At 34.9% G+C, this 26,796-nt stretch overlaps 2 protein-coding genes across 3 annotated transcripts in view; one reads left to right on the forward strand and one right to left on the reverse strand.

Moving 5' to 3' along the window:
- PLEKHG7 (pleckstrin homology and RhoGEF domain containing G7) overlaps positions 1-5,497 on the forward strand; it is a 68,243-nt gene extending 62,746 nt beyond the window's left edge. The window contains exons 17-18 of one of the 2 annotated variants that reach the window (XM_063614263.1): positions 2,208-2,305; positions 3,270-4,844. In XM_063614263.1, coding sequence (XP_063470333.1) covers positions 2,208-2,305; positions 3,270-3,377 — 206 coding nt within the window. In that variant the 3' untranslated portion in view covers positions 3,378-4,844. Of the gene's footprint in view, positions 1-2,207; positions 2,306-3,269 lie in introns of both variants that reach the window. The other variant, XM_055235600.2, reaches the window with a different exon arrangement.
- Positions 5,498-5,712: 215 nt separating this feature from the next.
- The window catches only part of EEA1 (early endosome antigen 1), a 157,066-nt gene continuing 135,982 nt past the window's right edge, over positions 5,713-26,796 (reverse strand). Inside the window, exons 22-29 of the mRNA XM_055235599.2 lie at positions 21,172-21,354; positions 15,216-15,401; positions 13,501-13,632; positions 12,337-12,522; positions 11,150-11,388; positions 10,752-10,872; positions 10,057-10,155; positions 5,713-9,341 (exon numbers count right to left, since the gene is read on the reverse strand). Of these exons, the coding sequence (XP_055091574.1) occupies positions 9,219-9,341; positions 10,057-10,155; positions 10,752-10,872; positions 11,150-11,388; positions 12,337-12,522; positions 13,501-13,632; positions 15,216-15,401; positions 21,172-21,354 (1,269 nt within the window). The 3' untranslated portion in view covers positions 5,713-9,218. The remainder of the gene's footprint in view (positions 9,342-10,056; positions 10,156-10,751; positions 10,873-11,149; positions 11,389-12,336; positions 12,523-13,500; positions 13,633-15,215; positions 15,402-21,171; positions 21,355-26,796) is intronic.

Genomic DNA, 26,796 nt, shown 5'->3' on the forward strand with positions numbered 1-26,796 from the left:
TTGCAGTGAGCCAAGGTCGCACGACTGCACTCCAGCCTGGGTGATGGAGTGAGACTCTGTCTCAAAAAGCAAAAACAAAGCAACTATGCTTCCACCTTTTTTATTTTCGGACTTGTAACTACCATCTCTTGTTCCTTTTAAAAATATTTTTCTCATTCCTTGGGCCTATTAACTTGACTAATTAGATACAGTACATGGGCAGAGCAGCTATAGAGTAGGAAAGAGTAAATGAGGACAAGAGAGAGATTGAGCTCTGGAGTGACAGACCTAATTCCAAATCCCGGCTATATCATTTATAAGCTCTGTGAACTTGGAAAAATTAATATGTTTCTGCATTTACAAGTAGGAATTAGCTGACCTATCTCATAGGGTTGCTATGTAGAGAAAAAACATAGTATGGTGCCCAATATATAGAAAATGCTTTAAAATTGTCAATTATTGCATTAGAATGTCAGTAAAAAAAGAGCTATTCTTGCCTATATATTATACTCTCTCTGAATTGTATTTTACAGGCCTAGCTTAGGAGGTCCTTTTATTTATAAAGTCCCTTGTACCCATACTACAAACCAAATGGAGCAAGGATGCCTGGAGTAACCTGGAAGCACAATTATAGTTTTTGAGGAAAATGAATTCCAAAAACCAGCCAAGAACAATGACCTGAACTTTAAAGCCTCACTTGCTACAGGGAATTTATAAGGCAAAGAATTAGAGAGTAAAACACAGCTAGCTTTTTTTTTTTTCCCCAGAAAGTCATTTTAATAGGTTTAAGTCCTCTCGCTGCAGAGAAGCTGGACAGAATTTTATGGCCTCTCCTTAACAGACTTTATTTTTTGTAGTAGAATTTAGGAATTATGATGTTTAGATTGTTATGAGTATAATCTGTGATACTGGGGTAGTTCTTGCAGTTAAGAAAATAAGTATTGTATTCACCTGGATTCTGAAAGCAGCCCACCCCCCCTCAGATAAGCCTGAGTTAAACTAAATTCAACAAATAGGAATAGTGACAGCAGACAAGCATCAGCGTAATGATCAGCAAGAATATGTCACGTGCTCACTTTTTCTCTTCCCTGAAGTACTTGATATGGGCAGGAGACAGCCCTGGCCTGTTTTTGTTTGTTTGTTTCTAAACACTGACTATAGAAAGAATGTATAGGGCGGGTGCGGTGGCTCATGCCTATAATCCTAGCACTTTGGGACGCTGAGGCGGGCGGATCACGAGGTTAGGAGTTCGAGACCAGCCTAGCCAACATAGTGAAACCCCGTCTCTACTAAAAACACAAAAAAATTAGCTGGGCGTGGTGGCAGGCGCCTGTAATCCCAGCTACTCAGGAGGCTGAAGCAGAACCGCGTGAACCTGGGAGGCAGAGGTACAGTGAACCGAGATCCCGCCACTGCACTCCAGCATGGGCGACGGTGCGAGACTTCGTCTCAAGAAAAAAAGAAAAAGAAAAAGAAAAAAGAATGTATAAGCTTCAGGACTGTATTAATAATTCAAAGAAGAGACTTTCATTTTAAGCACTCCTGCTATATTAGAAAAAGAAATCTGCTCTCCCACTATCTTTTCTTTGAGATCAGCTAGGAAATGACAGAACAGGCTTTCTTTTGCAAACACAGAAACCATGCCAACGTCTCTTTTTGTTTTGTTTTACATTTCACCCAGTTTGGTGGATGCTGGATTTTATTTGAGTGGTTTTTGGCTTTTCTTGGCCTGAAGTATTCAGGTGGTTTTGTATTTTTGCCACATCTTGATTTGTTTATAAACTTTGGTTGGATGTGACTTCCCTTTAAACACAAAAATAAAATTTTTTAAAGGAGTGGTGAGGAACAAAAAAGAAAATATTATATTGTTTTGTATATTTTTATTATCTATATTTTCACGCACAAAAAAATCTACCTCATTATGTTTAGCTTGTTCTACGAGCAGGGGCCCCATTACTTAAGCCATAGTTGCATTTCATCAAGTATCAGAAGTCATTAGCTAAGGAAGAAAGGGTTTTTATAGTAGAGTAGGCTTTATTTGGATATAGTAGTGGGGTCTTGGCATTGAGATAAAATTAAAAAAAAATTATAACCTATATAAACCTCCCACCCTCGTTAAAACAGAAACAAGCCAAACAGAAAACAAACCCCAGGTTCTTGTACTAAGAAATTGTTTGGATTTCGTATGAAATGATTTGGCTTTTTGTCTTTGTAATATCTTTTTCTAGTCTTTGGGCTGAGAAATGCTTTTCTTATACAACATGAAAACAGATATCGGCAGTGTATAGCAGCATTCTTATTACGAGCCCAAACGGAAAACATCAAAGTATGTATTTTAATTTTGTAGGTCTTTGATTCTTCAGAGTTTATATAAGCTCACCCCACGCCTCTTAAGTAACAGTGAATGGAAAGTTTTGTGTTTTTCTCTCACCCACTTGGGAAGGGCAGATTTGGGAGGAGGGGAGGGGTACATCTAGTCCATATAATGCTCAAAAGCCTCAGTATTGACAATTTCCTCACACTTGCAGGGTTGAGGAACAATTTCCTCACGCTTGCAGAGTTCTCCTGCAGAAGCTCAAGAACTGCTGTTTCTGTAAGAAATGGGGGAAGAATTGATTTGGATTGCATGATGAACTTTTAAGATGCTCCAATCAATTTCCCAAAGTGCATATAATAGGATATTAGCTTAAGGAGGGCCTGGTGCAATAATGATCCCTGTCAAGTCAGCTTGTCAACCTTTGAAAAACTGCCATTGTTTTTACAGCTATGGAGTTGAAAGAGCAGCTGCCTGACTCTGGTTTCTCTGTCTTCGAAGTTTCTATTTTTGCATTTCCCCTGGTAGGCTTTCATCATAGCTACAATGTGGCCAGACAACAAATGCAATATTCAATTTCCTGGGTCACTGCCCTCAGTCTCTTTCAAGTTATACTACAGGTTAAGAACTTGTTTCCACAGAGAATAGAAATTCCAGCAATGCCACTTTCAAACTACATATATTCTCAGTGCTCATTTTTCTAATGAGTTATCATTGACTATTGTTTCTTGATTACTCATAACTGTTATCCAACATGCATACCATACTCATTTAGCCCATCTGCATTTTCCTGTAAGATTAGAAATATTTATATTAGATGTAAGAAAGAAAATGGGAAACATGCAAATGTTTCATTAGTCTTCAGTTTTAAAGAGCTGGTCAATAAATATAGCAGAAAATATTAGCCCAAATATGTGAGAAATTCTCAGCTTAACATTCTAATCTCTATTTATGAATTTTTTTCTTTTTTCAACAGAAAACATGGATGGCACAAATAACAACTGCAATTTCTTGCTTTACCAAGAGTCAGGAAACCAAGAAAATATCTTTATTCACATTGCCTGCAGAATCCTCTGAAATTTAGGGACCTAAAACAAGTGGCATGCCTTTTTAGAAGATTAGCGTTTAAGGTATTATTTCATTCAAACTTTTATAACACTTAGATAGTGATAAGCTAGAATGAAATTTGCATTTTAAAGAAGTTTCAGAATTTGAAAATTTGAGCTAGGAAAATCCTCAGTATAGAGGAATAATGACTGCAACAAATTTGAACTCTGAGGAATTTCTTGACAAATATATACTGACATCCAGATTACCTTCTAATGCTTCCGTCAGGTTTGTAGGAGGTGTGGGTGAAGAAAGGTGCTAGTTTGTGAATGATCATATAAATGGAGTATCAGAAGGAAAACAATGTCCACTGCTTGCGTCCAATATGAACTCCAGTATCTTACTCTGTACCGATAAAATAATGAAACCAATTTTCCTCATGGCTTGTCTATCAGTCTTAACCGCTTTATAGTCCTACCTCAAACATAATGATAAATCTTTAGATACAAAGCTTCATTGTTCTTTTAATATACAAAGCAATAAATAAGGACTACATTTAAATAGCAGTTTTAAAATTCCTATTCTCAAACTCATCTCAGGTATACTTTATAGTACTCTAACGTGGAAGTAGAAAATCCCAAAGACTAAATTCCACTACTTCAAGATAGGAAGAAAAAAAAAAATCTGGCTTTCACCAGTTAACACTTTTGCATGGCTTTTCTTGGCCTGTCGTGAAGTGTACAGATTTTCATATACATAGTAAGGTATCTGTCTCTTAACTTTATTTTTTGAAGAATGATGGTGTTTGCCATAAAAATATTTTCTGGTTGTTATTGGTGTGTGTGTGTGTGTGTGTGTGTGTTAGCACAGTACAGTCACTTAATTTTATTTGGCAGGACTTCAAATTTCTTCAGAATTTTTATCATGAAAGGCAGTTTGAATAATTATTATATTATTATGGCAGTATATATACTATTAACTACATTCAAGGAACTAGTTCTTAGGGTCAGATTATTGCATCAAATAGAAGTCCACAAACTTCCATTTCAGGCTCGTACCTTTTGCAATTTGCAAAGTGAAAGTAGTAAATTTATCAAATTTGGCTGCAAGACAACTGAAGCCTTGGCTGATTTTGTTAAGCTGAAGAATGGGATAGAGAGGATAATGTTTGGGCAAGTCATGTGCACAGTAATTCTTTGAGGAAGGTGAAATTTCACCAGGCAAACAGAGCAGTAAAGACAAGTGCAGCAGAAAGGCTTTTGTACAAGGCAAGCACTATTAGAATGGAGACTAATAATCTCTTTATAATAATGTCAGACGTTTAATAGAAGAAAAAATAAAAGGAAAATATGGAGGACAGTAACTATTGTTGATAGCTAAGAATAAATGAGGTGGGGAGAAGGCAAAGGGGAGAATAGACTTCAAGCTTCAAGCGAATTCCTAGAGATGGCATCTGGATGGGACTGAAAGCAGTTATGTCCAGGAGAATACAATATAGATTATGCAAGAGAAAATTTTATAAAGAAATTTCTGGCTGAAAAAAATTTTTAACTTAACAATCATCTTGCAAATGTGTAGATAGATATAAACCAACCTCGGAGGTGAGCAGTGGACTAGGACGAGGTGACCTCTCAAATTCCTTTAGTCCCATGAATCCAGCAACCACAGACTTATATGTATAAAGGTAGTTTTCTCCCTCTGAATCTCATTAAAGGGAGAGACAGACTGACTAAATTAACAAAATACGTAAAACAGCTCAAGAATACGCTGCACATAAACTGGAATTCTATACAGCTCACAAAATAACATGTCTAATACACAATCTATTAGATGTTTGAGGATATGCACATTAAACTCTTTGGAGGGTTCAGAATGAAGCACATTCTAATGAAAGGATAGTGCGGGTCAGAACAAAAACCATTCTAGAACCGTAGCTCCCAGGAAGAAGAAATAGCAAAAAACAATGGCACATTGGGCCTTCCAAAAAGTATCTTTGGGGAGGGGAGGGAGAAAAAAAATATAAATAAATAAATAAATAAATAAATAATAAATGTTTTAAGTATCTTTAAATGATCATCTGGGTATTAAGCGCAGATACACAATGAAATAAGCAGTTAATTACATATTTTTTATATGTTTTTAGTTTTGTTAATTCTCTACAATATTAAATGGAATGTCTAAAACAAAATGGCATTAATAATTTCTCTTGAGATCAGGAATTTAATTACTATTCTAAATTGAACAACATTAAAACACCACTGTCTATATCCAAGTGCAAAGTCCTAATATTCTGTAAATAAATTAATGCAAAATGGTTAATACAGTGTTCTCTCTTTTGTTAGACAAAACAATTTATAGTCACAGAATACAACTAGTTTAGAAAGAAATGTTTTTAATATAATATTTAAACATATTAAAAAACAAAAGCAACAAGTCAATAAGGATCCTTCCATTGTTCTTTATACAGATTTAAATGCTGTCATGTACTTTATCAGTTACATTTATAATTAATAACCTTCCAATCACTGAGTTTAGAAATTGCAGTATTTACTGAGCTAACCTTTCTCACAAAATAAGGCACAACTACATGATCACAAGTAGTAAACACAATACAAATAATGAACCCAAAAACTAAATGAGAATGTTCATGCAAAAGTATCTACAGAAGTTATGAATATATGATCCAGTTCAAGGAATTACAGAATGTCATATACACAACTGCATTGTGTTACAATAAATTTATTACTTCTACACAGAAAGAACTTAGTGACTTCTAATTCTATTTTATACAATTTTACATAAATTTAGTAAGTTTATGCACAATATTCACATCTGCAACAATAACAAACTGATCATTAAAATTCAGGCTAAGGGCAATTAAGACACGATAATGTGCGGCACACTATAATTACAGAATACCATTCATCAAGCTCATGTCTAGGAATACTATAATGGTGGCACATTTAAATCTTATGGATCAAATCATCCATGATTTTATAGCCAAAGTGCATTTTTTTAAAAAAAACTCCTATAGTCAAACAGGTCATGAATATCAAAATATATGATCATAATTTGCTCTCTACTTAAAAGCTAAACATTTTTATGCAAATGTAAGGTTAAAAAAAGTGGCTTTAAAGTTCTCAAAACTATATAAAATAATCATAAAGACTTTTTAAGAGAGATGGGAAAATAACAAATTTGGCAGTTACTATTTAACATTACTCTCAGGAAACTATTAAAGTAGATAATTCCACATTAAGAGGTAGTTGAACGAAATGTTATTTATACACTGCATTGAGGTTTTTGTGTTTGTTTCCCTCATTTTTTCTTCAAAGGAACAAATCCTATACCAGCAGCTTTGTCTTCTATTAAAAAAAAGTCTGTAGGTATAGTTTATTGTACACTAACCCAGCAAGACTTAATTTTAACTCACATTCTGTGCCGGGGTTTGGAATTTACTAACATTATGTCAATGTGCTTTTCATTAAAGCCAAGAGCTGTACATGCCAGCTTTAACTCACTGACAAAATAATAGTACCAGCAAACATGTAAAATGTACAGCCAATAATAAGGACTTCAAAGATGACTTTTTAATTAAAAGGAAAAAAATTTAAATTTTTGTTTCCAAAACACATTAAATTGGGGAGAGTTAGTAGCAAAAAATGTTGGGTTTCATTTATATTATCAGTATAGTAGCCTATGGTAGGTAAATTACTCGGGACTTATGAAATGAAATTAGATAAAAATGAGAAAATCATTCAAACACCTATATACGGTTACTTGTTGTCTTACAATTTTTTTGTGAATATGTTGGGGGTAAAGCGAAGACAGACAGAAGGCCTGGAGGGTGTCCAATTAGGAGACAAAGTGAACAAATATTAAAACCCAGATTTCTCATGGAATTTTATTATCTCAAAAAAAAAAAAAACAGTGGTGCTGTGAACATCTGTGTTTTTCCAGCACACTTATTAAGTTATTTATATGTAAAAGTATAGAATTAAAACTATTTGGAAGGATTTATAAGTATATAAAAATGCATAAATAGTTCAGTTTATATTATCCAACTATTATTTTTAATAAAGAGCCACTGTATTTCTTCATTATATATGCTCAAGGATATATGTTTATCCAAGTCCAGGGACTTAATCAATGTTCTTAATACCTAATGACAACAGGGTTTACTTAAATTTTTTTTTAAATAATTAAATGAATATGTAGTGATCTCTTTCAGTTTACATACATTGTAGGTATAGCATAAATATAATTTCATTTCAGAATATTTGAAAGCAAATGCATATTATAAACTGTTTATCATAAATGAAACATTAACTACTGTTATAAAATGATTGCACTGAATGAATGTATAACTACATTTCTTCTCTAGAAACATTAATAAACCAATATTAATAACTTCTCTCTTGAGATGTTTTACAATTTTCCAAATTAATAAGACTATGCTAAATTAAAGTTCCATTCCATTGTTCAGCATATAAATAAGCTAATTCTTAATTATCCTTAAGGTGCTTAGCTATGCTGTTTCAGTTTTTATTGTAACTCTGGGATTCCTAAATATATTTGTTTTTGGTGATACTCTATTTCTAGGTGTTAATTACTTAAAGGGAATTTCACAACATTATTTTTGCAAAGTTAAAAGTAAAACTGGGAACAGTTGATATGGAACACCAAACTCAGAACCATTTTAACTTTAAGTCAATTTTACAACTTTTAAAAATTCTTCCCAATAGGGTAAGAAATAGAAAGTAAAATATTTAATGTCTTCTTACCATTTTATATTTTGTTTTCACCGATAAGACCACAGCAATATTAGTTACTAGCTTTTAAGATGCAAAATTATAAAACAAATACATGAAGCTGACCTATGCTTGAAAAGGTTAAACCAAATAAAGGAAAAAATCAGATCTATGTAAAAAGCAAATTCAGGTTCCTGAAGATGCTAGAGAGACAAAATAAGGGTATGATATGAAGGCTGATCTCAAAAGACTTCCCACTTACAAGAAACCGAGAATAAGAACATTATACAATGTTTATTATTCATCCTCCAACTGACAGCGAGGGTAAGAAGCTTTCTAAGATTCTAAATGGACAATATGTGGGAGTTTAAAAAAGAGACAGAAAAAGACAAAAAGAAAAATTAACCCTATTCTTTGAAATACAAGCCCAGATAACCATAAGTAAGCAAATTGATTTTACAGAGGTTTTTATAAAATCCACCCAAGAAAATTCAATTAATATTGTTAAAACAAAAACCATTTTTGAATTCATATTACTACATATTTTAAGATAAACTGTATTTAGAACACCCAAGTAGTGAATTCATAACATAACAATGCAACTGAGCTATGAACCTACATATAAGAGAAAAAGGTAGAGGAAAGTATTACAGTTCTGTGCATAACTTCACAAAGAGAATATTTAATATAATTAATGTGCTATTGTGCAACAAAAACAGCAACAAGTGATAATATCACCCATGTACATTTTTGTACATTAAATGTAGGAGAAAGAAGTAAGCTATGGAATTGCATTCTTCATTTGTGAATAATGAAATTATATTAAAAAAATACATTGCTATTTTCTGTCCAAAGTTTATTTACATTTCACTGGCTAATTCTAAACTTGGCATGAAAGCTATTCCAGGGACTAAATGGGAAAAAAGTAATGAAAGATGACAAGCCCAAGTCTCACAAAAATAGAAGAGTTTTACTTGATATCCATAACATTCCAAAATATACTAATTCCTATTTGGTCTAGTATTGCAACCAGTGTCCAAACCAAATAGTAGTCCAAGACCTCTATTAAGTACATTTATTAAAAATCTAATGTTAGTGTAATATTACTCTGAAGTTGTGATAACCCATTATCCTTGCAAGTCATTGAAACATGCATCACAGACACGAACAGGCTTCTTGGAGGAAGGAGTTAAGGCATTTTTGGCTGAACATTCAGCACAGAAGATATTTCCACACTGTCGGCAGTGATGCTGTAAATGACAAAAATGAAACAATTTCAAAAATAAAAACTATACCAAAAGTATTATGAAACTACATGCATACCACCAACTACATTGTGAAGGTACATTAGCTTTCAAGTCATTGGTATATTATTTAATGATATGTTTCAATATGTTAACTTAATCTCTTTGTTATAATTAAATTGAATGCTTCCTATTTATCAAATGCTATGCTAAACATTTTACGTAGAATTTATTATGGAACTCTCAAAAGAACCAGAGGAGACATTTAAAAAGTTTTTATAAAGTATCTCTATCAAATGAAAAACTATTCCTATTTGCCAAATGTTTCAGGCACTAATGTCTCCAAAAGAAATATAAACTTAAGTCATAACACAATGGTAGTATTTAGAATATATGTTTAAAATACCTCTGCTTTTTCTTCCTTTAAAGAACCCAATGATTACTAAAACATGAGTTTAATATTGGTGCACTGATTCAGAAAATGATTGTCCCAGACAGTAAGTTGGAAGACAAAGACTGAATTTAAAAGTAAAATTCAAACACATATGCTAACCAGAAGCGAGACTGCATGAAGTTAGTTATTCTATGTTGTTGCTAATTAAAGTTTACTGATAAATAGAAAATTATTCTGTCAAATGAAGGACTATTTTGATGGTTAAAACATTAATTATCAGTGACAAATGAAATCCAGAAACATAGTTATATGAACAAAATTATTTACCCGTCTCACTGTTACTGAAAAGCCTTTCCCACAGGCCATACAGTTTTGTACTTCATTGTCTTCAGCCCACTTTCTATTCAATGCTTGTGTATGTTTGATCTGTTTTTTAAAAAAGTATCGATACATTATAGTATTCAACATTTTAAAGAATGCTAGATTATTTCTAACTTGCTGCCAGAGTTCTATAAAATTTTGACTATATGACCCATGAAATAAAATTTTAAAAATCAGAAATACACTGGTCAGCTTCTATTGTCAAAAGTAGCTATATTCATAAATCTGAATGACAAAATAAAATTAATCGAATTTTATTCCTGAAACATCTTGCTAACCTTTGCTGATTTCCAATCCTTTCTAAACATAATGATGAATCTTTCCTGGTGACTCTGAGAATATACTCAGATCGCTTCTTTAACACATACTGACTCATATATTCTTTGCTATTCTTGAATTTTGTAGTTCTTTCCGTATACTAACAATTAATGAATGACATGGCTTTCTAATGAATCTCTGAGGTCTCTGAAATAAGTTCTTTACTTTTATATTTATCTACAAAACCTACAATACTGCTAAACAGACAGTAGCTATTTGAAAGTATTTATAAAACATGAGATTTTTTAAAAGTTAAAAATATTCTTTTCACTAATAAGCCAATTCTAGACTAAAAAACTGCCTCATATCCATAGGTGACTGACCTGAAGTGACTGGTTTTCTCTGCCCAGCTCCTGCACTGCTGCAGTTGTATTATCCAGCTTTCTCTGCAATTCTAATACTTTGGTTTGAAGCTTTTCTATTTCACCTTCTCCTTTAAGACATCTGGAATAGATTGCAAAGAGGTAATTAATTTTTTAGAAAATCATTTAATGACCCTTCTAGGGTATAGATAATGAACTACTTTAGTAATTTAAAATATATAATACATTAATTTTGACTATCTGATTGTTTTACAGGTTAATTTTTAAATGGCTACTAAAATACCTATAGAGGCTTAAGCACTTTTCTCAAGATTCTTCTATTTTTAAAAACTATGGAATATGACCATCTTTTTATCACTTACAATGGAAATAAACTAATTTTACTAGATATCAATCACCTTTCCAGTAGTGCTCTCCTTTCATCCTGATTATTCTGAACCGTTGCTTCTAATACTGCAATTTCACCCCGTAAGTCATCCGTTTGTTTCTCGAGCTCACTAACTCTCCGTTGACTAGATTGCCACTCCTTCTTCACAGTGCCTAAGTTTTCATTTAATGCTGTAATCTGCATGGTAAGTTTAGCCTCATTTTCTTCATGCTTCTTCATTCCTACTTCCTTTTCTTTTATTTCAGAATGCTGAAAAAAAGGAAAAGTTGGGGGGAAATCTATTACAAAAGTAGTGCAAAATAAATGTAAGTGATTTATTAAATTTAAAATATTGGCAATATAAATACTATTGCTTCTTCGGGAATGGAGGCAGGAGAACATATTTCATTACACATTAATAAAACTGATTCCACAAGCATCTATGTAATATGAATTGGCTCAAAGGTCAAAATGCTGAAATGATGGATAGTGACCATCATGACGGTGAGCTAAAGTGACACAATGTGAGATCTTTCTTTTTCTCCACCAGAGCAGGAAAGACACATATGGTTAGGGATAGCAAGGTGCCCTAGAGACAAAGCTGAAATTTCCTTATTCGTCCCAATTCCATATGCTTTCTTTTCTCTATCAGTCTGCCAAAAACCATTATGAAACCTTCAAATGACTGTTTGAAGTTAAAATTGAAACTCTTCAACTAAAACATTCAATGGCCAAGTTATCTGGGCATATTTGGACTTAATTCAACAGAGGAAAGCCAGATGCTTCCCATTTGGCATGTGCAACTTAGGAAAGGAAAAGCAGACTTTGTTCATCATAATTTCAAACTCAAGTTTCTGCTCCCCCTTATCAACATTCGCTTTGACCCAATAAATGGGTTTAACATGACTGGCATTCACACCATTTACCAGATCTACATAGTTGTGGGGTTGTTTAGTTTCTGACACTTAAAAAAAAAAAAAAAAAGTTTTTAAATTTTATTTCATTTCAGAGTTCACTTATAAAAACAGAAATATGGTTACAGGGTAAAATATTTCCAACCATATGTCAGCTATTTAAATAAATCAGATCTCCTTTCTTAATCAAAAACTAAAATGTTAGGAAAGCATTTCAATTAGATCTTATAAGTAGAATGGTCCTCTCACTGGATTGATTTAAAGCTCTACTGCAAAACACACTTCCCCAGATTAACTCACTGACCAACTTAGCTTCTTTCTCAATAAATTCTTTCTTCAGCTCCTCTTCTTCCTTTTTCACCTGGTCTTTTAGTATCTGCTGATTTCTCTTCTCCTGTTCAACAGCTGCCTTCAGGGAGTCCGCTTTTCCTTGAAGTTCTAATTTCTGCTGAATTAGAAGCTGTTTAGCATCCTTAAGATTTGTTATCTCCTGTTGAAAAAGTAGGGCCAAAAATAAATCATTCTTCATAGTAAATATTTCAAAATGTGGCTAAAATTTATGCAATTTATCACAATAGATCAAATATAGGTTTTACCCACTTATGAAATGCTTAAAGTTCAGTATTTTAAAGAATTGGTTAAAAAGATACAAGACTATAATATGTCCTGCTCAACAATCATTTAAATCCAGGTGACAAAAATGTATACGTTTTGATTATGTGGAGAAAAAAAACAAACTGTACTCTCTATTTTCCCTTTCCTCACTTAACATTTACTGGTCATCATTTAGTTATCACACACTGAGTTAGGTTCTGGGGATATAACATAAAGATGAATTATACACATTCCCTGATTTAAGGAAGTCGCATTCTAGAGGACAGAGGAATATCAAGAGATAATTAATTATGAACCAAAATGATAACTATGCTGACAGACATAAAGGACATTATGAGTGCTCTCAAGAAAGAATCTAAACTTTTTTAAGAAATTAGTATTTTACAAAGCAAATAATAGACAATTAGTTTTCTTCAATGGGTGCCCTATCTATGCTTATAACAGGTAAAATGTTAAAAATAACAGATTATGAAAGGACTTTAGGAAGAAAAATAATTGAATAAACAATCTCTTTAAATCTTACTTCTAAACTCTTTCATATTTTGAAATTTACTACCTGTGAGCATAACTTTCTAAATCAATACATCTCTTGATTATCATTTCAATGAGATCCAAACTCTTAGGGTTACTTTGCTTCATTTGGTAATGTGAAAACAAATGTAACAATTTCAATATGTGTACGGGTATTATGCAATACAAAAGCACTCTGGCAAGAGTATTTGTCAGAAACAACAGAACAATTTGCCTAGCACATAGCAAGTTCTCAATAAATAAATAAATATGTATGTGTATATATATTTCTTTAAAGAGCAATATAACACAGAAGGCAGGAAAAATGATTATCTTAACATACCTTTATGCTTTCTTGTTTGTGGGACTTGAGCTCTTCGTTTAGTTTAGTGATTTCTTTTTCTTGTCTACATTTAATTTCTTCTATCTCTGCCAATTTAGACCTTTCATTTACTAGTTCTTTTTCTTTCAGTGACTGTAGAAAAATGATATATTTTCTAAAATAATTTTAAAGCAAATACTTAAATGAAAATGGGTGTAATAAAAATGACTGCTACTATTGATGACACTGGCTCTGCCCCTTTCTACCTAACTTGGGCAAATTACTTACCCTCTCTTGGTTCTTGGCTGTTTCCTTATTTATACAGTTTGAACAATAATAAGAAGATAATTGTAAAGATTGAATAGTTACAGTTAATATTGTGAGATAAATTGTACCTGGTCAGAGTAATGATACTGCAAAACTACCATTCTTACTCTTATAACTCCTATTTTACTACTATCACTATCTTTATATAAGATATCTAGTTAGGAGCACTACATATTATCTCAGTTAATCTCTAGTATATGTAGATTTTTAAATCTCCATTTTCTAGGTGAAGAAACAACGGTTTAAGAGACATAAAATAATCTATCAGAGGTAGAGCCAAAACCAAACCAAGTCTGTATGATCTAAAACTCTCACAACTAAACTCCTATAAACAACATTTTTTTTCTTTTTGAAACAGGGTCTCATTCTATCACACAGGCTGGAGTGCAGTGGTATGATCATGGCTCACTCACTGCAGCCTTCACCTCCCAGGCTCAAGCTATCCTCCCACCTCGGTCTCCCGAGTAGGTGGGACTACAGGCGTGCACCACCATGCCCAGCTAAATTTTTTTTTTTAATAGAGACAAGGTCTCACTATGTTGCCCAGGCTGATCTTGAACTCCTGGGCTCAAGCAATCCTTCCTCCTTGGCCTCTGGGAGGGCTGAGATAACAGGCATGAGCCATCAAACCTGGCCTTGTGAACAATAGTTCTGTCAGAATTCTCTAAATTTGAAGCACAAATCATGAATTTCATTCCAGCTTCACCATCACCACACCCACAAAACATTTTTAAATTAAATTTCAGGAATTGAACCACTTAGAATTTACCAAGAATTTCAGGGATTACACACTACAGAGTAATATCCTGTCAGCTAATAGGCATATATGATTTCAACTATAAAACAAAAAATAAACTCTTTCCTAGGATCTGAATTTTTCTTTCATATAGAATTTAAAGTGATTTTTAAAATGTACTGGTCATATATTAATAAACCAATGCTTTCAACTTCGAAACTTAATAAACTCCTTAGACAATCTGGTTCTTAATTTTAAGAATTCTTAACACGCTTAAGAATTATTTCTAGATCTTTTATTATCTCATTCACACATCTAAAGGATAATACATTATATGAGAAATAGCTGAGGAACTATATTATCTTTTCTGCAATAACCAAGGGTCTATGGTGTGAAAAATTGACTTGTTTGTAAAACTAAAAAAGAGCAGTAAGAAAAAAGGGTAGAAATAACAAGAAGGCCATTAAGAAGTACTTCCTAGCATTAAAATCCCAATGATCAAAAGTGTCAGAAACTAGAGGTCCCTCTGAGAGAGCTGTTGAAAATAAGGATGATGCCTGTACTGAATAAGAGGTTTGACTGGATGATCTCTAAGACAACTGTAACTCTAAGGATGATCTCTAAGACAACTGTAACTCTAAGATTGTAGATTTAGGTCAGAAACATGCAATACCTTTTCTTTCTGAATGTCTTGTAGTGCTTTACATCGCTCCTGCAATTGCTGTTCTTTCTTTGCTGAATCCTGCTCCAATGTAGCTTTGGCAGTCTTCAGTTCTTGAATCAATTTATTTTGATTTCCAATTTGATTTCTGTTTGAAATCAAGTCCTCCTGTGCTAGAGAAAGCTTCTCTTCTACAGACTTACAAAAACAATTTTCCCAAATTATTATATGCCATGTTTTTAGTAAATTCAACAGAAACATAGTTAATACAAACATTGTAGAAAGCAATAAACTATAAAAAGATAGCATATTATACCCTTCAGTAAGGCCAGGTAAAAGAGAAAGAATTCTAAAATATTAACTCTCTTGCTTATAGAAAACATTTATGATATAAAATATTTAGTAAAACGGAAGCAATTCCAAAGCCTCTAAAAATAATCTATTTACTAATAAATATTTAAAGTATTTGCTGAATGTTGATCACATCTTCAGTATTGGCTAGTTGATATGAAAGAATACCAAATAAGTAGGGACCATATCAGATACACTCAGAGAACATATATATGGTTAAAGTCATAAGGCAGTGTGAAAGAAAACAATTTTAAAAGAGATACAATTAAATGCTTCATTATGCATACATATACATTTGGTAGGTTGTATGATGTCCCTTGACATGCTAAAAATATTAATAAATAGTATGGTGTTATGATATAGTGGTTTTTGTCCAGGGTTCCTGAATCACAATTCCCACATCCTTTGTTACAGTTTTTTATTATAATGTTGGGTACGTTAGGCCTCAGGAAACAGAATCTCGTCTCCTGCCCTCTTTCCACTAGTCCCTAGGCAGGCCTCTAATCTTCTTCCCCACCCCATTTTCTGATTGTGGGTCTTAAGACTCTTCCCTGAAAGGGTCCTGCCTCAAAACCTGGGTGAAGGAATGCTTCCATAAAAATCCAAGAGGACTGGGTTTGGGGAACTTCTAGATAGCTGAACATACGGAGGTTCCTGGAGGGTGGCATGCCCAGGGAGGGCACGGAAGCTCCGTGCCCCTTCCCCCATATCACCCGACACATCTCTTCATCTGTATTCTCTGTAATATCCTTTATAATAAATCAGCAAATGTAAGTAAGTTTTCCCTGAGTTCTGTGAGCTGTTTCAGCAAACTAATTGAACCCAAAGAGGATGTCATGAAAACCCCAACTTGAAACTAGCTAGTTGGTCAGAAGTTCTGGAAGCCTGGATTTATGACTGGTGTTTGGAGTTGTAGGGAGCAGTCTTGGGGATGGAGCCCCCAGTCTGTGGGATTTGACACTATCTCTAGGGAGATAGTGTCAGAATTGAATTGGAAGACACCCAGTAGGTATCTGCTTCTTGGTGTGTGTGGGAAAATCCCCATATGTTTGGTCACAGAAGTCTTCTGTGTTGATGATTGTTGTGGTGTGAGAGTAGAGGAAAAACACAATTTGAGAGAGTTTTTCCTGAAACAAATAGGAAGGATTATTTTGTCATGGAATAAAAGTAACTACTTCACAGCTGACAACCTGATCAAGTGAACAAAAAGAGAAAATTCAGCCAAACATCTGAGGCTTTATCCTGAGAAGGCACACTATCCTCTTCTCATCTATATCGTAGAAGTACTGATTATCATTTAACATAGTCCATAGTTTTTGACTGTTTTAAAACCCAAGTATTTTGAGAAGAGGAAGTTGGGGAAAGGGGAAGCTTTTTCACTCATTACACTTCATTTGGGGACAAATATGGTAACAGGTAGGTAATGTGTATGGTAGGAACCTTGCCACTCTCAGCTGCTACTGCGAAGAATCAGCAGGGTAAGAGATCCAACTGATCTCTTCCATCAGATCTGGAAAAAGCTGATCTTTCTTATTCTGGAGATACAGTTCCTTTGAAAAGGAGGCAGAAAACATAATTTAGGAAAGGATCCCTGCTGAGTAGGCTTGTATACAGCAAGTACTCAGTAAAAAAAAAAAAAAAAAAAAAAAAAGAAAGAAAGAAAGATGAAATAAACAAATAAAGATCTTATTTATGAGGATTCTTAAGCTTCCTGAAAAAGAAAGTTTACTTCTTACCAGTAACCCAGTTACGTCTTTCTGATATAAATTAAATCTTAATTTTCAATGACTGCCAGTAGAACACTAAACCCCTTGAGGCTTTTTTCAGGAAAGAATTAACATCAGCTAGTTCTTCACTAATCCGGCAGCTAACCATTAATTGAGAACACTGCTAAGACAGAACACAGGAGAGTACAAGCTGGTCTTTGACTTAAGGGAGTTGAGTACATCACCCAAAAAGCAGAACAGGCATGTAAAATGGAAGCTACACAGGGCAGGAGAGTATACGCTATGTGCCAAATGCACAGAAAAACAGTGAGTGTGAGACGCTGTGGAGTGGGGTTTACAGAAGGCTCTATATCACATGTGGGAACTGACCTATGTGTCACAAAGGGTGAGAGTGATTTCACATAAAAAAGGAGAAAAGTTGACAAAGTCCAGTTCAAACAGTCTACAGCAACTATAATTAGTTAATAGAGATCCTGATCTAATGTTTAAAAATACCAATGCTTGCTAGAGCCTGGAAAGCACCCCTAACCTCTAACCACAAGATTTCCAAAAAGCCCATGGTTTAAATAACAGCCTACAAAATTTTAAACTCACAAAACCCAGTGACTGATTTTTTAAAGTCAAGCTCAAAATTTGGACTGCTCCATGAAATCTTTTCTGAAGATGCCAAGACATATTGTTTTCCCCTGCCTCTGAACTTTCATCTACATCATTCAATGACATAGATGAACATTTATACTTCCACGCATTTTAAATGTTCATCTTTCTTATTGCAGATTATAATAATATTGCATATTATTTCATCTGCTCAGCATCTCTTCCCTTGGAGAACCCCCATTCCCATTCCATCGTTTTGTTGAGACTATCTTTAACCAATCTACTCCCCTTGAAATAGGCAAATCTCTAAATGGATCAAATACCAACCTTGACCCTGATTATGCCAATCACATTACAGTACCCCAGTAAACAAATGATTTCTGCAGTGTTCCATGGTAGCTATTGTTTTTGTCTATTCAGCAAGTTTTCCCATTCTTTCTTAAAAAAAAAAAAAAAAAAACCTTCATATTTTTTGTTGTTTTTTCTTGATTTCTGATGAAATGATATAGTGAGAGTACTAGGCTAAGAAGATTTATATTTAATTCTAAATCTATTATCCTAGAATTTTCACTTCACTCAGGGTGTAAGTTTTACAGTTAAATTCTACCTCTACATTTCCTGGATAAGAAAGAGTACTGTACTGCATAGCCAATCTGAAATATCCAGTCAACAAACTTAAGTACTTCATAAATAATCCAGCAGATGGGGCTAAAGGCATAGATCAGGCCAGGCTACCTTCCATTCTACTGGTGTCTAGGTATATACTGTTAGCCCATGCTGTACACTGTCAACCCATGGTAGACAGCCTTGAAGTAGTTAGGTGCCATGTTACAAGGCTCTGAATCTCTCCTCTTCTCTCTCTTATACACAAGACCATCCAACATCACTGAAGCAAAAGAAAAATAATAACTGATAGCCATCTCTTATCCTAGTCTATAAATATCATCTGAACTTCCCTAGGAATTTACTATTTTTTTTTCAATTAGCTTCCTAAGTAGTTCATACACTTCTCATTTTAAAAGCATTTTATATAAAATTTACCAATCTTTTGTTTTGTGTAAAAAATTATAGTGAAATGATGAAAGAATGGCAGACTTTGAATCAGAACTAAGATTTAACCATGGTTCTGTTATTGTATAGCAGTAGGCCTGTCTTCTCTGCAAAAGGAAGCACTGGGCCTGCTCTCTTTGGCAAAAGCAAGCTTTGGAATAGAGGATCTATCCAAGGTCCCTTAACAGTTGTAAAACTCTATGGCAGCCTTGTCCCTCAGCTTTCTCTTTTTGCCCATATTTACATTTGAGTTATTCTTTCATGTATGAAATTATTAGTACACAACATAGCTTTCAAGCATAATAAAAATCGCTGGCTTAATGAAAGAATATCAATCAAATCAATTAACATTGATTAATTTAATGTTGGTTCCTGTTACTAGCTTATGCTTTGGGTAAATGACATCCATATGGAAAGAGCGTGACTTCTATAAGACTTTTCCAATCAATCATTAAGTTTCATCTCTTCTATCATTTAAATATCCTTCAAATTCATCCACTTTTCTCCATCCTTGCTATTACCAGCCCACACCACCATCATCTTGCACTTAGACTACTGCAAAGTCTTCTTTTTGGTCTTCACATTCAGCCCTGTTTCTCATTCCTCAATCTGCAGTGAGTCATTTGCCTAAAATACAAATGTAAGTAACTCCCTTTAGTGCTTCCTCACTGTTTTTAGGCTAAGCCCAAACTCCTCCACAAAGCTTCCTTGACTTTCAATACTTTCAATAGTGTTGAAAGGACAAATAATAATAATTTAACACTACCTAAATCTTGTGTGGTATTTTTTCTTAATAACAACTATTGCTAATTTTTACCTCCAGATAAATAGACAGATACATAGATATTCTATTGGCACTATGAAAATTCTTTTACCCAATTTCCTATCTCTTTGTCGAATCCTTGCAGCCAGGTATGGGTTCAGCCCTTTTGTTTCTTCTCTCTCTCCCATTAATCTCCTCTATTTCATCCTCTTTAGTGTTCATCCCAGTTCTAATCAACTCATACCTCGACTATTAGAATTTATGGAGAAAGAAAGTTAGTAACCTCTTAACTCATCTCTCCACCACTAGTCTATCCCAGGTCCAATCCAAGCTGTCTGCAAACCACTACCAGGTTGTTTTCTAAAGTACTATTTTCTTCATTTTACTCCTCTGTTTGGACTTTTCACTTTTTCCCCTCAAATATAAAATCCAATCATCTTTGCTAGGCATCTAAGATACTTCACGATTTAGATCCAACCTTTTAAACCTTAATTCCAAACATAAACTAGTATACGCCAGCAAGGCAATTATGTTAACTGTCTGCTTGCTTTATTCATTCTCACTATGGCACCTTTTCTCAAATATGCCCCTGAATAAAATTACCTTTCTCTGGAGTCTCTGGGTATTCAAATTCAGGACCTAATCAAGTCCCACATCCTTCATAGTTCCCTGTAACAGCCTATGGATAAAATATATGCTCCCTATCTAAATAAAACATTTTAATATTCTTTCATTCTCAGAATTTTGTAATATGCACTTTAAATTAAATAAACAAAATCCCAAACATAGGAAAGAAACAGATAAAGCATTTCCCCTTAACAAAAAGAGAGAGAGAAAAAAAACTGGCTGAATCTTCTGTGAGAGAACACAAATATTCCATTTTCCTTAGAAAACTGGTACCTTCCTGTGACCTAAAAATTGTTTACCCTTTTCCCATTATCCTTCAATTTAATAAACTTGATACTTTATCTAATCAAATAGTATTACCAAAGACAAAATTCCTATACATTGTTATACAATTAAGGGTAAGTTTATTTTGAGCTATAATCTCCTAATTTTAATCATTAGGCAATCCAGTAATATTGGGAACTTGACAAATATTATAACTAACGTCAGAATTGCCTGACCAACAATGGTAAAATTCCTTGCATTTTTTCACAAGTGGTTTACATTTAAAACTTAACAGCAGCCTATCTTTAAAGTTATTCACACATAAAGACAGCATAATACTTACCTAAGTTAACAGTGTCACAATTAAGATATATCCAAATTATCTTACTATTATAAATATGTCATTTTAAAATGCCCACATTTTAAACAATTTTTTAAAGCATGCTAATACAAAATAACAATTTAATAGAAAACAGCATACTATTCCACAAATACTAACATTTCCTTGCCCATTTGGATTCAAATAGATCATTTAATAAATGTCTATAAAACTTACTGAGATTTTATGGTACAGTATAGTTTACTATACCTTAAGATCTTGCCTGGTGGCTAGAAGTTCAGATTCCCTCCCATAGAAATCAGATTGAAGCTGTTTGAAAGTTTCCTGACTTTTTTCATAGTTGTTCTGTAATACTGATATTTTCTCTTTCTCTGCTGCAAGTTCCTGGGCTGCCTGTGTTAACTGTTGCTGTAGTTTATTCTCAAGCTCTGTCTGAAACATACAATAGTTATTTAAAACAGTATGCATTCCAAAAACCAATTACAAATATAAAGTAAAATCCAGACACCTAGAAGAAAATTCCAAACAATAAGATGAACTGTACTTATGCCCCAAATTTCTACCTCAATAAGGTAAATTACTTATAAAGTAAAAGAATTACAAAATCTAACAAGTCTCAATTTAAAGACCATAAAATACAAAAGTAATTAAATTTTTTTTTTTTAAAAAGGCATTTCACTGGGAAGTACTATCAGGTCTCGGGAGAAAGAGTAACAACTACATTCTGAGGGAGCATGCAGTGCTACATGCCTCAGCTGACGTAATTTAAGGTGGAACTAAGGGAAACTTGTACATGAAAGAAAGTAAGAAACCATTACTTTGTTGAAGTATTAATATATAGTTTCTACTCTTAGAAATTCAAGAATAACTTAGGAATCTACAGGTTATCTTGATTAATATCAAGGCAGAAAAAGAAAATCTCACGAAGTTTTAAAGCTCCTCTAAACTCTAAACTTGTCTTTAGTCTTCAAGAAGATTCAGGAGATATGCACAAATTATGACATAGTTAAAACATATACATATGCATAGTATGAAAAATAGGTATTTGACTTTCAAAATACACTGCTTCAATAAAATTGCTGTTGAAGTCATTAATGACTGCCATGTTCCAAAATCCTATATTCTTATCCTTGTCAACTTCTTGACCTCTCAGTTGTACCTGATATAGTTGATTATGTCTCCTTCTAGGAACACTTTCTTCAACTGGTTTCCAAGATACTTTATATTTTAGGTTCTCTTCCTACCTTACTGGTCATAACTTCTCAAAATCTTTTACTAGCTCCTTTTCCGCTGCTACTTCTGTGAATGTTGAGACACCCCAAAGTTCTATTGCTGGTCTTCTTTTAATCCATAGACTCTCTCCTTAGAAGATCTCAACTAGGCCAGGCATGGTGGCTCACGCCTGTAATCCCAACACTTTGGAAGGCTGAGGTGGGTGATCACCTGAGGTCAGGAGTTCGAGACCAGCCTGACCAACATGGTGAAACCCCGCCTCAACTAAAAATACAAAAATTAGCCGGGTGTGGTGGCAGACACTTGTAATCCCAGCTACTCAGGAGGCTGAGGCAGGAGAATCGCCTGAACCCATGAGGTGGGTGTTGCAGTGAGCCGAGATCACACCACTGCACTCCATCCTGGGCAACAGAGAGACGCCATCTCAAAAAAAAAGAAAAAAAGAAAAAGAAAAAGAAAGAAAAGAAAAGAAAAAAAAAACGGATCTCGACTAGTCCCAGGCTTTAAAGATATTCTTTACAACTGACTCCCAAACTTACGTCTCTAACTGCAATCTCTCCATCTGAACTCTGGGTTCTTATATCCATGTATCTTCCTGATGTCTCCACTTGAATGACTGACATATCTATCTCAAACAAAAATCTGGGTTCCTGAGAGTAGCCACGAGCATCAAACAGCTGCTACTTCTGAGCCTGGCTCGGAGAAGGGGGTCTGCCATTGCTGAGGCTTGAGTAGGTAAACTAAGTGGCCAGGAAGCTCGAACTGGGTGGAGCCCACCACAGCTCAACAAGCCCTACTGCCTCTAGACTCCACCTCTGGGGGCAGGGCATAGCTAAACAAAAGGCAGCAGACAACTTCTGCAGACTTAAAGGTCCCTGTCTGACAGCTCTGAAGAGAGCAGTGGTTCTCCCAGCATGGCTTTTGAGCTCTGAGAACGGACAGACTGCAACCTCAAGTGGGTCCCTGACCCCCGAGTAGCCTAACTGGGAGACACCTCCCAGTAGGGGCCAACAGACACCTCATATAGGCAGCTGCCCCTCTGGGACGAGGCTTCCAGAGGAAGGATCAGGCAGTAATATTTGCTGTTCTGCAATATTCACTGTTCTGCAGCCTCTGCTGGTGATACCCAGGCAAACAGGGTCTGGAGTGGAACTCCAGCAAACTCCAACAGATCTGCAGCTGAGGGACCTGACTGTTAGAAGGAAAACTAACAAACAGAAAGGAATAATATCAACATCAACAAAAAGGTCATCTGCACCAAAACTCCACCTGTAGGTCACCAACATCAAAGACCAAAGGTAGATAAAACCACAAAGATGGGGAGAAACCAGAGCAGAAAAGCTGAAAATTCTAAAAATCAGAGTGCCTCTTCTCCTCCAAAGGATCGCAGCTCCTCGCCAGCAACGGAACAAAGCTGGATGGAGAATAACTTTGATGAGTTGACAGACACAGGCTTCAGAAGGTCGGTAATAACAAACTTCTCCAAGCTAAAGGAGGATGTTTGAACCCATCGCAAGGAAGCTAAAAACCTTGAGAAAAAGATTAGATGAATGGCTAACTAGAATAAACACTGTAGAAATGCAGCTGAAAACCATGGCATGAGAACTTCATGACACATGCACAAGCTTCAACAGCTGACTCGATCAAATGGAAGAAAGGGTATCAGTGATCGAAGATCAAATGAATGAAATAAAGCAAGAAGACAAGGTTAGAATAAAAAGAAACGAACAAAGCCTCCAAGAAATATGGACTGTGTGAAAAGACCAAATCTACATTTGATTGGTGTACCTGAAGGTGATGGGGAGAATGGAACCAAGTTGGAAAACACTCTTCAGGATATTAGCCAGGAGAACTTCCCCAACCTAGCAAGGCGGGCCAACATTCAAATTCAGGAAATACAGAGAACACCACAAAGTTACTCCTCAAGAAGAGCAACCCCAAGACACATAATTGTCAGATTCACCAAGGTTGAAATGAAGGAAAAAATGTTAAGGGCAGCCAGAGATAAAGGTCGGGTTACCCACAAAGGGAAGCCCATCAGACTAACAGCAGATCTCTCGGCAGAAACCCTACAAGCCAGAAGAGAGTGGGGGCCAATATTCAACATTCTTAAAGAAAATAATTTTCAACCCAGAATTTTATATACAGCCAAACTAAGCTTCATAAGTGAAAGAGAAATAAAATCCTTTCCAGACAAGCAAATGCTGAGAGATTTTGTCACCACCAGGCCTGCCTTACAAGAGCTCCTGAAGGAAGCACTAAATATGGTACCAGCCACTGCAAAAACAGGCCAAACTGTAAAGACCATGGATGCTATGAAGAAACTGCATCAATTAATGGGCAAAATAACCAGCGAATATCATAATGGCAGGATCAAATTCACACATAACAATATTAACCTTAAATATAAATGGGCTAAATGCCCCAATTAAAAGACACAGACAGGCAAAGTGGATAAAGAGTCAAGACCCATCAGTGTGCTATATTCAAGAGACCCATCTCACATGCAAAGACGCACACAGGCTCAAAATAAAGGGATGGAGGAAGATCTACCAAGCAAATGGAAAGCAAAAAAACACCAGGGGTTGCAATCCTAGTCTCTGATAAAACATACTTTAAACCAACAAAGATCAAAAGAGACAAAGAGGCCATTACATAATGGTAAACGGATCAGTTCAACAAGAGCTAACTATCCTAAATATATATGCACCCAATACAGGAGCACCCAGAATCATAAAGCAAGTCCTTAGAGACCTACAAAGAGACCTAGACTCCCACACAATAATAATGGGAGACTTTAACACCCCGCTGTTAATATTAGACAGATCAATGAGACAGAAGGATATCCAGGACCTGAACTCAGCTCTGCAACAAGCAGACCTAACAGACATCTACAGAACCCTCCACCCCAAATCAACAGAATATACATTCTTCTCAGCACCACATCACACTTTTTCTAAAATTGACCACATAATTGGAAGTAAAGCACTCCTCAGCAAACGTAAAAGAACAGAAATCACAACAAACTGTCTCTCAGACCACAGTGCAATCAAATTAGAATTCAGGATTAAGAAACTCACTGAAAACCGCACAACTACATGAAAACTGAACAACTTGCTCCTGAATGACTACTGGGTAAATAACAAAATTAAGGCAGAAATAAAGATGTTCTTTGAAACCAATGAGAACAAAGACACAACGTACCAGAATCTCTGGGACACATTTAAAGCAGTGTGTAGAGGGAAATTTATAGTACTAAATGCCCACAAGAGAAAGCAAGAAAGAACTAAAATCGACACCCTAACATCACAATTAAAAGAACTAGAGAAGCAACAGCAAACAAATTTACAAGCGAGCTCAAGGCAAGAAATAACTAAGATCAGAGCAGAACTGAAGGAGATAGAGACACAAAAAAACCTTTCAAAAAAATTCAATGAATGCAGCAGCTGGTTTTTTGAAAAGATCAACAAAATTGATAGACCACTAGCAAGACTAATGAAGAAGAAAAGAGAGAAGAATCAAATAGATGCAATAAAAAAATGATAAAGGGGATATCACCACCGATCCCACAGAAACACAAACTACCATCAGAGAATACTATAAACACCTCTACTCAAATAAACTAGAAAATCTAGAAGAAATCGATAAATTCCTAGACACATACACCCTCCCAAGACTAAACCAGGAAGAAGCTGAATCTCTGAATAGACCAATAACAGGCTCTGAAATTGAGGCAATAATTAATAGCCTACCAACCAAAAAAAGTCCAGGACTAGACAGATTAACAGCCGAATTCTACCAGAGATACAAAGAGGAGCTGGTACTATTCCTTTTGAAACTATTCCAATCAATAGAAAAAGAGGAAATCCTTCCTAACTAATTTTATGAGACCAACATCACCCTGATACCAAAGCCCAGAAGAGACACAACAAAAAAAGAGAATTTTAGGTCAATATCCCTGATGAACATCGATGCGAAAATCCTCATATAAAATACTGGCAAACTGAATCCAGCAGCACATCAAAAAGCTTATCCACCACAATCAAGTCAGCTTCATCCCTGGGATGCAAGGCTGGTTCAACATACGCAAATCAATAAACGTAATCCATCACATAAACAGAACCAACAACAAAAACCACATGATATCTCAATAGATGCAGAAAAGCCCTTCAACAAAATTCAACAGCCCTTCACGCTAAAAACTCTGAACAAACTAAGTATTGATGGAACATATCGTAAAATAATAAGAACTACTTATAATAAACCCACAGCCAATATCACAGTGAATGGGCAAAAACTGGAAGAATTCCCTTTAAAAACCGGCACAAGACAAGGATGCCCTCACTCACCACTCCTATTCAACATAGTGTTGGAAGTTCTGGCCAGGGCAGTCAGGCAAGAGAAAGAAATAAAGGGTATTCAATTAGGAAAAGAGGAAGTCAACTTGTCCCTGTGTGCAGATGACATGATTGTATATTTAGAAAACCCCATCGTCTCAGCCCAAAATCTCCTTAAGCTGATAAACAACTTCAGCAAAGTCTCAGGATACAAAATCAATGTGCAAAAATCACAAGCATTCCTATACACTATTAACAGACAAACTGAGAGCCAAATCATGAGTGAACTCCTGTTCACAATTGC

This window comes from Symphalangus syndactylus, chromosome 13, assembly GCF_028878055.3.
Source record: "Symphalangus syndactylus isolate Jambi chromosome 13, NHGRI_mSymSyn1-v2.1_pri, whole genome shotgun sequence".
NCBI classification, from domain to species: Eukaryota; Metazoa; Chordata; class Mammalia; order Primates; family Hylobatidae; genus Symphalangus; species Symphalangus syndactylus.